Here is a 17,634-nt window from a genome sequence, read left to right on the forward strand (position 1 = left end):
ATGTCGAGGTTCTTGTTTTTACTCACTAGGGGGATATGACATTTCTCTTCTCTCTATTACAGGATGTTAAGTGACTGTCAGACCACGAAGACATAGGAAACAGGAAATGGTTCAGGGTCCTGGAATTCCCCTGGCTGACTGGTTATTACTCCCCGCCTAACAATTATCTTATCAAGTTTGTATCCTTCAGCAAGTTTCTCTAAAAAGGGCTTGTTTTGGTCCTCAAAAAGATGAACTAGGAATTGGACGAGTGAAGGATTGTTAAAGTTACACATGTTGAAAAAGAAGAGGACTCAAGCACAGGCCTTTGCAGAAAAGGTTGTGGAAGACACGTCTCTAGGAGCAGCCTGCGCATGCGCCTGAAGAGCAGCGTCAGCCGCTTTTGCGTCACTGTCCTGCCCAAATGGAGGCCCTCACCTGCCCCGAGGCGGCTCCAGTTATCTTTAAAAACCCACTCGTCCCCTATTTGGTTTCTGTACGCTCAGGCCAGGGTTTGCCTTGGTGAAAAAAATTCGGAGCGAAACGCGGTTAAGTAAGCCTACACAATCGAAGGTGGTGGTGGGGAACCCACAACAGAAAAACGTGTCGATTTTATTCATGCTCCCGGCCCAGCCTTTAACCCAGTTTAGCCAATTGCCGGGCGGCTTCTTCCCCTCCTCCCCTCGGCGTTTCATCGCTGCCGAGTTACTAGCTCCGTGGTCCAGTTCAGCAACATCGCCCCCGCCCCCTGCTCCCGCCCCCAGCGTGGCAGTTGGCGCAGCTGCTTCCCATTCTACTCCAGGCAGGAGGGGGCGTGATGACGTCAGCGCGGCGTCAGCCTCGGCCGGGAGAGGGCCGGGGGCGCCTGTCTCCGGGAGGGGTGCAGGTCTAACTGCTGCCCCTGGCCCTGGGCCCCCGACAGCCCCAGCTTTCCGGGAAAGAGTGACCGAAGCCCGGGAGAGGCCGCCCTGGAAGCCGGACCTGTGTCTCTTTCTCCCTTTGCCAACCACGCCCCCCGGGGACTGCGGTGAGTACGGTTTTTTTTTTTTTCTTCCTGGATCCCAGAGGTCCGGGTGTGAGGGGAGGCGGGTACCCAGGCCCCAGGGAATGGGGGTTAGGGCGGGGACCGTGGGGCTGCCGCTGCCCCTGGGCGGTGCCCTACTCTAAGGAGCGCCCTTGGGGGTCGGAGCGGACGCTAAGGGGAGGGGCGGGTCCCTAGGCCGGACCTCCTCGGAGCCCGCTGGGCTGCCCTAAGGAGGAAATTGTGGATTGTAAGAGGTTCCTGAGCATTTCCTAGCCGCCTGCTACTTATTTTTATTTTTTTCCCCAGTCCCCAGCTCGAAGATGGGAATACCAAGCCATGCCACTTGTCTTTCGCACTTAGTAGGCGCTTGATAAATGCTTATTCAACTTGACTGCTTCTTTCCAAGTGTTTGCCGAGTTTTTGTTGGTGATCAGAGACCTGGAATGAATGTTTCTTATTTATAACCCGTTCCTCCTCCCACCCCCGCTCCTTATCTATATCTTCAGTGGCAGCCCTTACTGCCCTTCATAAGATTTTAGAGTTGAAACGGGCCCTTAGACATCATCTTGTAGTCGTATAGGTCATGGAACCTGTGTGTGTGTGTGTGTGTGTGTGTGTGTGTGTGTGGTGAAGCTTACGAACACTTCGTGTCGTTATTTTTGAATGCAGAAAACAAAATATGATACCATATGATAAAGGAAGCCAATTATATTGAAATACAATTAAAGTTTTTGAAAGTTCATGGACCTCGGGTTAAAAGCTTCAGAGTTTTTGTAAATTTTTTTTTTTTTTAACGGAGCCTGGCACGTAGTAGGTGCTTAGTAAATGCTTATTGACTGATTGGCATGCGCAAATTGATGGCCGAAGAGGTAAAGTGACTTGTCCTTTTTCACAAAAGGGGTTCAAATTTTTGCCACGGCCACACTATCTGTTAGGATAAGAGATTGCATATATATAATAATTTAAACTATAGTTGTAGTTTAACATAATTTTAAAATTGCCGAATAAACATTTGTTATAAATTTACTGTGTACCAGGCACTTAGGATGTTGAACTGGATGCTGGAGACCTGTGTTTGAATACTGATTCTGATACTAGGACTTGGAGCATTCTCACTTGGCCTCTCTAAACCTATTTCTTTGTCTGTAAAATGACAATATTTGCAGTGTCTACCTAGTGGGGACAGTGCTCTGTGAACCTTAAAGTGATGTATAAATGTGAGCTAAACGTATTTATTAAATACTTAGTAAATATACAAGGCACTGCACTAGTTCTGGGAGAGCTTATAATTGAATGAGGGAGGGGGAGGCAAAAGCACAAATAAACAATACAGGTGAGACTGGTAAGTATCAAGAAGAATCCAGGTAAAGTAACTGTGAGAAATTTTTCAACAGATTTGGCTTTTGGGGAGGTGAGGTGGTTTGGAGAAAATATATTTTAGACATTGAGACTTCACATGCAAATGCACCAAAATGAGAAAGGGCGGGATGCAAATGGGGGATAGAAAGTAATTTGGTTGGTGTGGAGCAGCATATGTAAAGGAGGGGTAGTATGCAGTAACACTGGGAGAAGTTTGGAGCTAGATGTGGAAGGTCTTGAATGCCAGAATAAACAATTGATACACTGTAGAAAGATTTTTTGTTTGTTTGTTTGTTTTTGTTTTTGTTTTTTGTGGGGCAAAGGGGGTTAACTGACTTGCCCAGGGTCACACAGCTAGTAAGTGTCAAGTGTCTGAGGCTGGATTTGAAATCAGGTACTCCTGAATCCAGGGCTGGTGCTTTATTCACTGCGACACCTAGCTGCTCCCGAAGTTTGTTTTTTTAATGGAGGAGTAGCACGATCAGAATGTGTGCATCAGGAAGATTTGGACAGCAATGTGAAAGATTGGCTAGTGGTTCTTTGGCTTTTTGGCCTGAAGATCCCTTAATGTCAGAGTGTCACTAATATTTATCAAGCACCTACTATGTGCCAGGCACTGTGCTAGGTGCTAAGAATATAAGTACAAAGAAGGTAACAATCTCTGTAAGGAGCTTTTGAATTCTAATGAGAGAGTGTTAATAGATGCAAATATATAGAGTAGTTAAATGCAATTAGTATTTATTGATTGAGGGAATATATGACAGAGCTACTTAGTAATGCTTTTCATAGGGTCATAGATTTAGAGTTGGAGGGACTAAAAACCAGCTAGTCATATTGCCTAATTTCATAGATGAGGAACTGAGGCCAGGAGAGGTTTGGTAACTTATTGAGAGTCATACCATCTAGTAAGTGCCTGATGCAGGTTTTGAATCTAGGTCTCCCTTACTGCCAGGAGGCAGAGATGAGCAGGGAGACCATTCCAGGCATGGGAGACAGCCAGAGAAGATACTCAGAACCAAGAGATGGAGTGTTTGTAAGAGGAACCAGGCAGGCCAGTGTCACTGGATCAAAAAGATTTGGCAGGATGGTGGAGGGGTTTGGGCAGATGAAGATCAGAAAGGTGGAGGTGAAGTAGGGCTATGTTATGAAGGATTTGGAATGCCAAATAGAATTTTATATTTGATCCTTATTTGAGGTGAGGGGGAGCCAATAGAGTTTATTGAGGAGGGGGTGACTTAGTCATAATACCAAAATCATTTTGACAGCTGAATGGTGGATGAACTGGAGTCGGGAGAGACTTTGGCTGACTGACAAATAGGCAAGTTATTGCAGTAGTCTGTGTGTGAGGAGACAAGGGCCTTCGCCAGAGTGGTGGGAGTACCTACCGGAGGAGAGATAATGCAAAGGGGAAATCAAGAGGCCTTGGCAACAGCTTGGATATAAGTCATGAGAGAGAGAGGGAGAGGGAGAGAGAGTAAAGGATGACTAGGTTTTGAGGCTGGGAGACTGAGCATATGGTGGTGTTACTTTTAACCACAAGGTGGCTCTTAGATGGTAGATATGGATACAGATAGTGAAAATGTTGGTCAGAAGTGCTGAGTAGGAAGAACTTGGAACATCAGTCAGGAATAGTTTGTTTCCTGGATATGAAAACTTTTGTTTGGCCTTTTCTTGATAAAATTAGAATCTGTTTCTTTGTCACTTTAGCTATCTACAAAGGAACAGACAGAAGTTGAGTGTGGCCTAATCAAGGAGTGTGGAAGGCGAATAATGGCTAAAAAGGCTGGAAAGATAGATTGTGTATCATGTAGTGAAGGTCTTTAAAAACTAGAAAGAAGAGTTTGTTTTATTGTGGAGACAATAGGAAACCAGTGGAGTTTGATATAGGGGTGTGATATGGTCATATTTGTTCTTTTGCAAAGTCATTGCCAGCTTTGTGAAGGATAGAATGTAAGTGAGGAAAAACTTGAGGTAGGGAGACATAGGCTTCAGTAGGCTTTCTAACTTGAGGGGACAGGTGATAGGGCCTGAACTTAGCTTCTGATTCTGTGAGTAGAGAGATTGGATGGGAGAGATGTTATATACAAAGAAACAGTAAGATTTGACAAATGATTAGATATGTGGGAAGAGTCAAGAATCATGCCACGTTTACAAATGACATATGGTGTCCTCAACAGAAATAGGAAAGGTTTTGGAAGAGGGGTGGGTTTTGAGGGAAATAATGAATTCTGTTGTAGACATGTTGAATTTGGAAATTGAACAAGATTATGACCTTCATTTGAACACAGTATCTCCATTAATGAAGTTTCCATGTTGGTAAGAGTCAGATCCAGAATAAATTAATCCTTGCCATTTCTTTCAACCTTTTAAAGGAATAAATTATTAATAAGGCAAGCCAAGAAGTTCTTTGGAGTTCTGTTTTGGGCAGAGAGAAGACTCCTGCAAATATATAGCAATTTGAACTCTCCTTTCACTATGCTAGACCTGTGTGATCCCTTTTCTCTCTACTCTAATAATGCTTTCTCTTATCCAGGTGGTCTCTAGTAAACTCTTAAGGATATTATCACTTGTCTTAATCCTTTTGTACCCAAGTGCTCTTTGCCCCCTTGTTCTTCTTTTTTCTTGGATATCTTCACAAGAGTATACATGAGTACACAGTGCTACTCCACTTGTGCCTTTTGAATAAGGTATTCCCTTTGATTGCCATATTCCACTTACAGAACACACTTCCTGCCAAATTTCAGTGTTTCCTGTTAGGCTAGAATTGGCTCTTGGCATTAGCTTGTTCAACTTTACTTGTTACCCATACTTTGTACATTTGTGTAAAAGCATCCGAGGCCATGAATTTTATTGAAGGCTGTTTTCTTGGATATTGCCCTTTTGAATTACAGACTACTTCTACCAGTGTTCTCTTAAGTTGTAAAAACTCTCCAGAAACTTGGTAGATATAACGTGTTATATGTTTGTGTATTTTTCCCTCCATTTAAGTTTAAAGTCCGTTTTTTATTGAATTTGCAAAATTCTGGGCACATACATTCTTAGCAACATGTTATCTGCCTATTTTCCCTTGCCAAGTGTTCATCAGTATTTTAAGGTGTGGTTGAGAAATCTAAATCTTGTTTGAAGATAGCATTTTACTAACCAAATATTCTGCAATACTGCTCACTCCCACATTTACCTCTTATTTGAAGCCCATGCTTTCTTACCAACATTAGTGATGACAGTATCAAAAAGTCTTCAATTTCTTTCTTTTTCTTTTTTTTTGGGGGGGCGGGGCAATGAGGGTTAAGTGACTTGCCCAGGGTCACACAGCTAGTAAGTGTCAGATATCTGAGGTCAGATTTGAACTCAGGTTCTCCTGAATCCAGGGCTGGTGCTTTATCCACCGTACCACCTAGCTGCCCCCAAGTCTTCAGTTTCTTGCCGGGGACTATTCATAATAAAAGAAGTGCTATCAGAAATTCTTCTCCCTATTTTTTGTTTTATACAACCTTAAGTAGGTAGTAGTCATCAGGATTAACATTATCTTAAGAAGTTCTTTGTCACATCTTGAATACTTGCTCATTGAAGACTGCAGATTTCTCTGTTAATGTCAGATTGACAAATAGCTGTTTTGTGGTCTTTCAGCAGGGAGTTAGTCACCACCACCACTTATCTCATTTTCCTCCTGATAATCTCTGCCTTGATTACAGCTATGGATCTACATCATTGTTCTTTGTAGAAGCAGCTGCTTCTTAAAGGATCCACCTCCCTTTATGGGAAAAACCTAACACCTTTACTTAACTGGAAATGTTTAGCCAGTCTTCTTTGTCCTCTTTTTCTACTTTCTATGTCCCAATACAGGTCAAGAATCCCTTCCACATCTTCAATTCCTTTCATCTTTGTTTTTATGTAAAGGCATTCTCTTTTAAAGAAAAACTTCTCTAAGATAACCTGGAGAGTAGGGAGATGATAGGCTCCTAGATTTAGAGCTGGAAGGCCATCTAGTTCAATTTCATCATTTTACAGATGATGACCTGAGACCCAGAGAGGTTAAGTGACTTGCCCAAGGTCACAGAGTAAGAAGGATACATGTTCCTGTAATCCCTTTAACCAGTCCTCTAGGAAAGAGAGCAGTATACATTTTTTGAGCCTTTGTCTTTCTATACTTAGTGCTTAGCACAGTATCTGCCACATAGAACAAATTTGTTTGATAAATGTTGATTGACCAGATAGATAGTGTGGTTAGATAAGCCTGTGGAACAGAAAAATTCTTTGCCCAATTAGAAGTAATAAAAGAAACACTAAGCACCTACTATGTGCCAGGAACATCTTTTGATCCTCACAACAATTTTGGGGTGCCATTATTCCCATTTTACAGTGAGGAAACTGAGGCAGAGGTTTAAATGATTTGTCCAGGTTTATACAACTAGTAAATTACTGAGTATGAATTTGAACTTGTGTCTTCCTGATTTCAGGCCCAGTGCTCTATCCATTACTGCTCCCGCTGTACCTCCTGTACATGTCATTCAGTCAAATACCTACTGTGTGCCAGACATTGTGCTAGATGCTGGGGATAAAAGTACAAAGAATGAAATAATCCCTACTCATAATGATCTTAGATTCTAATGGAGGAGACAACAAATACATTTAAAATGTATATACAGCCTAAATGTAAAATTTATAAACACAGACCCACAGTCATGAGGACACACATGACAGACATATATCCAAAGTAGTTTAATACAAGGTATTAAAGAGGGCTCTTACAGTTGTGGGGAATCTGCAAAAGCTTCATGCACATAGTATGCAAACTGCATCTTAAAGAAAGAGATTCTTTAAGGAGGTGCAATCAGGCATGGGGAACAGTTAGTACACAAACTCTGGAATATAGTGAATAAGAAATAGAGAGAAGGCCAATTTGGCTTGGATTGCAGAGTGAAGGCCAGAAAGGCAGGGTAGCTAGGTTGTGTAAGACTTTAAAATCTAAATAGAGGAGTTTCTATTCTAGAGGCAACGGGAAACCCCTGGAGTTGGCTAAGTCAAGGAGTCACATGGTCAGATGTGTGCACTAGAATTAGGAGAGATTTTAGAAAGAAAACCTATTGCAGTCATTTTGTTGAGAAATGAAGAGGGTCTGAAACAATGTGGTAGCTGTACAAGTGGAAAGATGCATCTGGTGAAGGAGATTTGTGAAGGTAGTGTTAAGGGCTAAAATTCTAGCTAAACTGTCTAAAATATCTAATGAGTGGTCGCCAATAAATTATAAGCTTTAGCAAGAGTTAGACTTTTAAGCATTTATTAAGGAGAATAAGAATTTGGTAAAGAGAGAGAAAGGCCTAGATTCCTATCTATTAAAGGGAGAGCACATTTCTAGCTCCACTCTCCACCAGAGTCCAGAGGAAAGAGAGCGAGACTGATCGCCAGTCTCTTCCTTCCTCCTCCCACTAGCCCGCATCACTTCCTGACGCCAAAGAAAAGACTCCTGGTCTTGCTCTCAAAGACCTTCGCTTCATGGGAGGAACTCTTCTACAGTAAGTCTCCAGAAGGTGGCGTCATTCCAATCGTTACAGTTCCCCGCTTTGTTTCCTCAAGAAACGGTACGTTTCCTTGATGAAACAGTCAAAAATAACAGAACATAATAACCTATGCTAACTAACAATATGTTAATAACAATATAGAAAAGAGAGGAAAGTTTTTGTCCAGAGGGGCAATTTTTTGTCCTCATGAAACGACGCTTTGACATTGGTCTTGCAAAGGGAGGGCCTCTGCAGAGAGTACATGTTACAGATGGTGTATATTATAACAGAAAGAGAAAAGAGAAAAAAAAAACAACAAAAACAAAACAAAACTTTTCATTTAAAGTTTCTGAAAGTCTTTTCTCAGATGTCCTCTAGGTGTAGTCGTGGAATGGAAGTTTTTTCAGGGGTTGATGTGTGGATGCTGGTAATCAGCCAGGATAATTTCCTACAAAATTGAGCTTAACACAACTTTAAAATAGCTTTGTCAATAATCAAATCAAACAATGCAAGTTCTCAAAAACATGTCTAAGGGAATTCAGAATCTTAGTTGTTACACATGAAAAACAAAAATTGAAACATTCTTTAAAATTAATATTAATATAGTCCCCCCTTATGGAGGGTAATTGAGAAGACAATTGCTGCGATATTAATTTTTAAAAATAATTTTTATCTTTGTTTCATCACTTTTTGCATCATCTGCCTAATTATCCTCATGCCATTATGAGAAATTAAAAAATCTAATATAATTGGTAACAGATGTCAAGGCCAAATTCAACACTGTTATTTATCATGACATCTGAGATAATTATGGGGGTTACCATAAAAGAACAGAGAAATGATGGGATATGAGCATTCCCACACTTGAGCAATATATTCTGTCCATGCAGTATTCCAGGCTTAAAATAGGTGGATGGAATACATGTCCATGCCACCGAACATATTGGAGGAAACTGAGTCAGACTTAATCAGATGCATGGGATTGAGATGTCCATGGCATCAGGCATATAGGAGGGAGCATAGAAGCCAGGTGTAGAAGTGAGATGGGTGGGATCAAAACTTCCAGCCATCTGTACAGTATTGTGAGGAAAAATAAAATAAAATATTAAACCAAGAGAATCCAACCTCAACATTTGTCAAAAGCCGTTCCCTCAGCCATACCTTGACTTCATGCATGGCTCCCCTCACGTGACAGTTCAGTGTCTGCTCTTGCATGTATTCCTCTTGTGATTGGATGGCATCTTGGCCAACTGGCATCTGATAACTCAGAATAAAGGCAATTAATGTCTTAAATGATAAGTTCCCATAATCCAAGTCTCATATGGATTTAAAAATTGAGGATAATAAATGATTGCAAAAAATGTGAATACATCTTGACTCAGAACACAATATATAATTATGCAACAATTTCAAATAATACCCTTTTTTTTTTACTTAGTATACAATTACTTTTGTGAAAAATCAGAACATATTTAAATACAAGTTAAAGCACAACAGAATCCCAAAGAAAACTTTTTTTTTTGAAAAAAGAAACCTTTTACAAATGTTCCCCTCCTTTTTTTTTTTTTTTGGAATATGCTTATCAAAAATAATACTTCTTTACACTTGCCATGGCAACCAATTTGCCAGGGAAATGCTTCAAAGAGTTTGATCAAATAATCAGTTGAGAAAAAATAACAAAAACAAACAACTCAGAATATGGGAGCACAGTACTCCTAGAATTAACAAGAATTTGGTAAAGAGAGAAAGGCCTAGATTCCTATCTATTAAAGGGAGAGCACATTTCTAGCTCCACTCTCCACCAGAGTCCAGAGGAAAGAGAGCGAGACTGAGCGCCAGTCTCTTCCTTCCTCCTCCCACTAGCCCGCGTCACTTTCTGACGCCAAAGAAAAGACTCCTGGTCTTGCCCTCAAAGACCTTCGCTTCATGGGAGGAACTCTTCTACAGTAAGTCTCCAGAAGGTGGCGTCATTCCAATCGTTACAGTAGAAAGAGCAAGGTTTGGCAACTGATTGGATAGGTGGGGTGAGGGAGAATGAGGAATTGAGGATAATGCTGAAATTACGAACCTGAGTCACTGAAATTGGTGATTTGAAGAGGGAAATGTTTTAGGGGAAAGATAATGAGTTCAGTTGAAATCATGTTGAGTCAAGCTCTCGGGAGACAGGAGCTGGATAATTACCTACATAGAGATAGATGATAGTTAAATTTATGTGAGTTAGTGAGTTTAGCAAGTGACAAGATAAAGGAAGAAAAGAGAAAAAGGCCCAGGACAAAACCTTTGAAGAATACCTACAGTTATGCAGCATTATGGATGATAAGCCTGCAAAAGAGTCAGGTAGGAAAGATTCCTCCTGTTTTCCATGTTTTCTGGAAGCAAGATATTCTCAGTTTTTCTAGTTTTTGCCTACAGTTACCAGTCATTTCCCATGGTGAACAATTAGGATATTTTACTAATAAACTGTTGAAATTGAAATCTTTTTTTTCTAAGAAGTTCCTTGGACTTCAGGTTTTTAAAAATTTCTATTTGACATCAACAAATGTTATGTTTTCTAAAATAGCTTTTTCATGTGTTTTATTTTCAGATCTTACCTCAAAGAAGACTGTTTTGAAGACATTTCCATTTTCTTCTTCAGAGCAATAAATTTCAGTATGGAGACCTAGTATTTTTAAAGGGACATGGTCTAAATCCTGGGAGGTAGTTTTGTGCTTGAATATAGATATTAAATAATGATGGATGATTTAAAAATCTCTTTTCAGAGTTAATGATGCATTATACATCCATATAATAATTTTTTGGTAGGGTAACAATTTTTATGCATATAGGAAAACACTGTAAGGTTTTTCTGAAACGTTTTGTGACCTGATATATCTGTGATGTTTAGAATCTAATGTTGTGATATAAAAATTGTAGCTCTTCTATATATATGGTCCCCAGATGTACATGTTATATCATTTAATTTTTTAAATACAATGAAAAGCTTCTGTTATAGACATTAAACACTTTTTCGAAGTTATATCTGTTCTGTAGGAAAAGTGTAATATCAGGTAGTTCTAAATTGTACAAAATTTGAGTATTGGTTATAAGTAGAAGACTAACAAATACGGCAAAAACATTGAATCAGCAGCACTTCATGTCAAAACGGAAGAATAACTTTGCGTGCCATTTAGCAAGCGACAAAATATAGAAGGAAAGCAAATTTGGTCACATGAAACCATATCCATCTTTATTTAGTGTACAAGTTTATGTGTGTGTGTTGGGCTTTGAAATTGAAGTTAAAGATTGTAAAGCATTCCATTAACTTTTCAAGCATGCCCTCAATTTAGGAATATAATTTAAAATATTTCTAACACTTTAAAGTTGATTTCAAGGGTTTAAGATATTTTCGGGCTCCTGTAAAATTCCTTTAGGAAAATGAGTATTAAATATCTAAAGTGATTATTTTTTTCTCTTCTGTAGCACAGTATATATTTTTTAATGATCAGGGTTTACAGTTTCCTACAAAAAGCAAATAAAGATAGGTAATTTGAGTTTTCTTTAACTTAAGGTTTTTGAAACAGAGAAATACACATATGCATATGAACATAAATGTGGGCTTAAGGTATACATCTTTAAAAGTGCATCATTTCAGTCCATTGAGGTAACATTGTAATAAATGAGCAACACAATGCCTAAATAAATAAATAAAGCCTGATGAAAGAGTTAATTAAATCCAAAGTATAATACTAGATGCCATACAGGTAACGTGGGAGAATTACTCTATTTCTTACAGGGGTCCTTTGATGTAATTCTAATGCTGGACATCTAATAACAAACACAATTGACTCAGATCTCAGTGTTTAGTGTAAAAAAATGAAAAAATTCACTTGTATATTTTTAGCCAAATATATAAATAATATTACAAATCCACGCACAAAACTACCTCCCAGAGAAAGACTTGTCCCATATTATTCACCAAATACTTAATTATGAACTCGGTAGAGGACGGTGTGCTGTTATCACGTTTGATGAATAGTGATGCACATGAAATGAAATATGACTTGTCATGTGAACTCTACAGAATGTCTACATACTCTACTTTCCCAGTCAATGTTCCAATCTCAGAAAGGAGTCTTGCTCGGGCTGGATTTTATTACACTGGTGTGAACGACAGAGTTAAATGTTTCTGTTGTGGCTTAATGCTGGATAATTGGAAACAAGGAGACAATGCTATTGACAAACATAAACAACTATATCCTAGCTGTGCTTTTATTCAGAATTTGATTGCAGTTAATCTGGGGTCTTCTCAGTCTACATTTTCTTCTTCAGTGAATAATGCCCCACGTTCATTATCTTCCAGTTCAGAACAAAGTGGATATTTCAGTGGTTCTTATTCCAGTTTTCCACTGGATCCAGTGACTTCCAGGGCAGCTGAGGACTTGTCCCCTTTGAACACCAGCCCCTACAGTTACTCAATGAGTACTGAAGATGCCAGAATCCTTACTTATCAGATGTGGCCGTTGACGTTTCTGTCACCATTAGATCTGGCAAGAGCTGGTTTTTACTACATAGGACCTGGAGACATGGTAGCTTGCTTTGCCTGTGGTGGGAAACTGAGTAATTGGGAACCAAAAGATGATGCCATGTCAGAACATCGGAGACATTTTCCTAACTGTCCTTTCCTGGAAAATCAACTCCAAGAAACATCAAGGTTAAGCGTCTCTAATCTGAGCATGCAAACCCATGCAGCCCGTATGAAAACCTTTGTGACCTGGCCACCTCAAATTCCTGTCCATCCAGAGCAGCTTGCAAGTGCTGGCTTTTATTATGTGGGTAAGAAACCTAAATTAGTAGAAGAAATATTTATAACTCTTAGACATTAAGTTTTCATCTGTAAATTATAACTTATTTTGCACTTTCATGTTTTGGTTCAATTTTTTTTAGGTCGAAATGATGATGTCAAATGCTTTTGCTGTGATGGTGGACTGAGGTGTTGGGAATCAGGAGATGATCCTTGGGTGGAGCATGCCAAATGGTTCCCAAGGTAAGCTGATGATTGCTTCATAAGATTCTGTTCTTAAGAGAAATAGACTTACTTGAATGATTGGATTCAAATTTTGAATTATATTAAAGCTTCATGTACATATTATGGTTGAAATAATAAGATTGTATTTTTGTAATTGATCCTGTTTACAATTAATCAGTTTTGTCCTATAATTGCCCAAGTTATGATTTGTTGTCTTTGAATTTAATTCAGAAATTCACCTGTCCTGTGATGAATTAAGTGTAGAGTATGTTCTCTTGTTACTTCTGAAGAATGTCTTTTTTGTTATCCAAACAATTCTGGTCTACTGTCTCTTGCAGGTTGACTCAAACAGTGAACGTTTCTTGGTCACAGGACTGGGTTGTTGCTAGCTCTCATTCCCAATTTCCATCCAATCTTATTTTCTTACATCTATGATTCTAGGCTCCCAGGACTTATAAAAGAGAGCTGTCCCCCTTATTTGGAGTCTTAGTTTAGCTGGGGGAGATGAGATTCTATATATTGGCTTTTTCCTAGAATTTTCTTGTATATATTTGGGGTTTTTATTGAAAACAACCCATAAAGACCAGCAATTGTTCTTAGCTGAATCTGTCATCTTACTGGTATTGAGTAATACTAGTGCAGGTCACAAACCATGTCTTCCTATAATGTACAATTGTAGTTTGTCTTTCAGTGAATCCTCTCTAGAGCATGGTGGTTTTGAAGAAAGTGCTTTATAAATCTCAAAGCACCATTTCATTAAGTAAATGAATTAGTATTTTTACTATTAATAGTGCTGTGAGTTGTGTTTAATTTAGAAGCTGTTATCTAGCAATTTGCCAACTAGAAAGTTCTCAAAATTGGCATTTGTTAAAAATCTAGTAATTAGCACTGATGGCAAAACTAGCTAAAATAGAAGGGTTGGATTTTATAGGGTTTAGATTGTTGAAGTGTTATTTACTATTACTGCTTATTGTGAAGGGAGAGAAAAACTCTTCATATGATAAATCCCTGCCTTTTTACCTAAGAAGGTAAGACTTAAGGAAATAGGAGATAGTTATTACTTAACTAGAATTTGAAATGAATTTTTTTTCCTTAGTTTATCATTCTACAGATGAGGAAGTTGAAATCACAGAGGCTTTATTGTAAATGAAAGCAGCAAATGCAGTTCATATCTTCTAAATTGCTTCAAAACTTTTTTTTAAAGAAGGCAATTGCTCTTATAGCTGCCGCAATCTTTCAGAAGAGAAATTTATACTTTAGACTACTTCTTTTTGAGGACTTACTGCTTGTTACAACACTATTTCTATGTTATTTTTCCTTTCTCTTTTTTAGTGATAAAATGCCATTATGGAAAAGGGGGTAAATTGTGAAAGTAAATATAATAAAAAGATGACTTGAAAAATTCATTCTGTGGTAGTTTCAGGTTAAATATTTTCCTAAAATTGGAATTGGCATACATATCAGTTATATCAATAATTGAGTAGTTTATCCTGGATCCTATTGATTCTTTTTTTTTTTTTCTTGTGAGGCAATTGAGGTTAAGTGACTTGTTCAGAGTCACACAGCCCAGCCAGTAAGTGTCAAGTGTCTTGAGGCAGGATTTGAATTCAGGTTCTTTGAACTCTAGGGCTGGTGCTTTATCCACTGACTCACCTAGCTACTCTTTGATTCTTTTTTTTTTTTTTTGGGCGGGGCAGTGAGGGTTAAGTGACTTGCCCAGGGTCACACAGCTAGTAAGTGTCAAGTGTCTGAGGCCGGATTTGAACTAAGGTCCTTCTGAATCCAGGGCTGGTGCTCTATCTACTGTGCCACCTAGGTGCCCTTGACTCCTTGATTCTTAATTATATTTTATTACATAAAGAGCCTTATGGTTCTCCCCCATCTACCTCTATTTAAGTAGTGGTTAAAAGACAACAGATTTTCCACTAGATCCATGGTGTTCAGCTCAGAAATAGATTTCTCTTAGCCATATATTGACTTTTGTTGTCGTTCAGTTGTTCCTGACTCTTTGTGACCCCATGGACTATATATAGTGTGCCAAGCCCTTCTAACCTCCGCTATCTCCCTGAGTCTCTCCAAGCTTACGTTCATTGCTTCCATGACACTATCCATCTCATTTTCTGCTGTCCCTTTTTCCTTTTGCTGTCAATCTTTCCCAACATCAGGGGCTTTTCTAATGAATCCTGTCTTCTCATTATGTGGCCAAAGTATTTAAACTCCAGTTTCTCTGTTTGTCTCATCTAAATGAATTTAAGTATTGACTGATTTTTTTTTTTTAGTTAGGTGGCCCCAATGGATAGATGAGAGACCTGAAGACCCAATTTCAGATTTGGCCTTAGATGCTTACTACCTGTGTGACCCTATTTGCCTTATTTCCTCATCTGTAAAAAGAGCTGGAGAAGGAAATGACAAACCACTCCAGTATCTTTGCCAAGAAAACCTCAAATGGGATCATGAAAAGTTGGACACAACTGAAAATACTGAACAGCAATAACACTGAGTGATTTTATCTCCTTACTGTCCAAAGGATTCTGAAAAGTCTTCTCTAGCACCACAATTCAAAAGCATCAGTTCTGTGGCACTCAGCTTTCCTTATAGTCCAACTCTCATAGCCATACACTGGTACTGGAAAAACCATAGCTTTGACTATACAGACCTTTGTTGGCAAGGTGATATCTCTGCTTTTTAGTGTGCTGTCCACATTTGCCATAGCTTTCCTTCTAGGGAAAAACTGTGATGGGTAAAATTAAATGTGTGTAGCCACCCTACCTGTCCCCTGTGTGGGGAAAGCTAGCTAAGAAAACATTTTAACAGTTTGAGTGTTAGACATTTATTAAAATATGATAGAGGTTAACAGAGAGAGAACAAGTGTCTCTGAAAGGATAGGAAAACCCTCACTATCCTTCAGAAGTGATCAGAAGAGGTTCAGCTGCCCAGCCCCACGAGGTTCCAATCACCACCTCACAAAACCAACTTTCATGGCTGCAATCACTGTTTGTAGTTATCTTTCAGCCCAAGAATATAAAATCTGACACTGCTTCTATTTCTTCTTCTATTAGCCAGGAAGTGATGAGTCCATTTGCTAAGATCTTAGTTTTCTTTTTTTTGATGTTAAGCTTCAAGCCAGCTTTTACTCTCTCCTCTTTCACCCTCATCAAGAGGCTTCTTAATTCTTCTCTTTATGCCATCAGAGTGGTATTGTCTGCATATTTGAAATTGTTTATTTCTCCCAATGACCTTAATTCCAGCCTGGCATTTCTTATGATGTATTCTGAATATAAGTTAAATAAGGTGAAAATATACAGTCCTGTCATACTGCTTTTCCAGTCTAAACCAATTGGTTGTTCCATGCTCATTTCAAACTGTTGCTTTTTGGCCTGCATACAGGTTCTTCAGGAGACAAATAAGATGATCTGGTACTCTCATCTCTTTGAGGACTTGACGCATTTTGTTGTGATGCACACAGTTAAAGGCTTTAGTCAGTGAAACAGAAGTAGATGTTTTTCTGGAACTCCCTTGCTTTTCTCCATAATCCACCAAATGTTGGCAATTTGGCGTCTGGTTCCTCTGTCTCTTTGAAAACCAGCCTGCTCTTCTGATAATTCTCAGGTCACATATTGCTGAAGCCTGGGTTCAGAATCTTAAGCATAACATTCCCGGCATGCTAATTGAGCATAACAGTTCAGGAATTTGAACATTCTTTGGCATTGCTTTTCTTTAGGATTGGGACATAAACTAATCTTTTCCAGTCCAGTGGCTACTGTTGAGTTTTCCAAATTTGCTGGCATATTGGGTGCAGCACTTTAACAGCATCATCATTTAGGATTTCAAGTAGCTTAAAAGGAATTCTGTTACCTCCACCAACTAGCCTTATTGTTAGTATTGCTTTCCGTGGCCATTTGACTTCATTCAGCAGGATGTATAGCTGTGGGTAAGTAACTATATCATCATGATTATTGGTGATGTTAAAATTATTCTTGTATAGTTCTTAAGTGTATTCTTGCCACCACTTAATCTCTTCTACTTCTCTTAAATCCCTGTCGTTTTTGTCTTTTATCATGCCCATTTTTGCATGAAATGCTCCCTTAATACCTCTAATTTTTTTGTTTTTTAATAGTATTTTTTCCAATTACACATAAAGACAATTTCTACCACTTCTAAAAAGATTTTGAATTCCAAATTTTCTTCCTCTATCCCTCATTACCCCCTTCCCTAAGACAGTAAAAAACTGGATAAAGGTTATATGTGTGTAATCATGTAGAACATTTTCATATTAGTCATGTTGTGAAAGAAGAAACAGACCAAAAGAGAAAAAAAGAAAAAGTGTGAGTGAAAAATAGCATGCTTCTGTCTTTATTCAGACTCTCATCAGTTCTTTCTCTGGTTGTGGATGACATTTTCATCATGAGTCATTTGGAATTGGCTGAGAATACCTAAGTCATTCACAGTTGATCATCATACTGTATTGCTTTTAACATGTACAGTGTTCTGGTTCTGCTCACTTCATTTTGTATCAGTTCATGTAAATCTTTCTGTTTTTTTTTTTCCCCCTGAAATTAGCCTGCTCATCATTTCTTATAGCACAGTAGTATTCTATTACAATCATATACCACAACTTGTTCAGCTAGTCCTTAATTGATGGCATCCCCTCAATTTCCAATTCTTTGCCACCACAAAAAATTGTTATAAATACTTTTGCGTGAATAGATCTTGTTCCCTTTTTAAAAAATCTCTTTGGGATACAGATTTTTATAGTGGTATTGCTGGAT

The 17,634-nt window shown here is 38.7% G+C and overlaps 1 protein-coding gene across 3 annotated transcripts in view; it reads left to right on the forward strand.

Annotated features, from left to right (window-relative positions):
- The first annotated feature begins 429 nt into the window (after nucleotides 1-429).
- Nucleotides 430-17,634, forward strand: part of LOC122746935 (baculoviral IAP repeat-containing protein 2-like) — a 48,146-nt gene continuing 30,941 nt past the window's right edge. The window contains exons 1-3 of one of the 3 annotated variants that reach the window (XM_043993056.1): nucleotides 430-1,006; nucleotides 10,445-12,672; nucleotides 12,784-12,883. In XM_043993056.1, coding sequence (XP_043848991.1) covers nucleotides 11,829-12,672; nucleotides 12,784-12,883 — 944 coding nt within the window. In that variant the 5' untranslated portion in view covers nucleotides 430-1,006; nucleotides 10,445-11,828. The remainder of the gene's footprint in view (nucleotides 1,007-10,444; nucleotides 12,673-12,783; nucleotides 12,884-17,634) is intronic. The other 2 variants (XM_043993057.1, XM_043993058.1) reach the window with 2 other exon arrangements.

Source organism: Dromiciops gliroides, chromosome 3 (genome assembly GCF_019393635.1).
Source record: "Dromiciops gliroides isolate mDroGli1 chromosome 3, mDroGli1.pri, whole genome shotgun sequence".
NCBI lineage: Eukaryota > Metazoa > Chordata > Mammalia > Microbiotheria > Microbiotheriidae > Dromiciops > Dromiciops gliroides.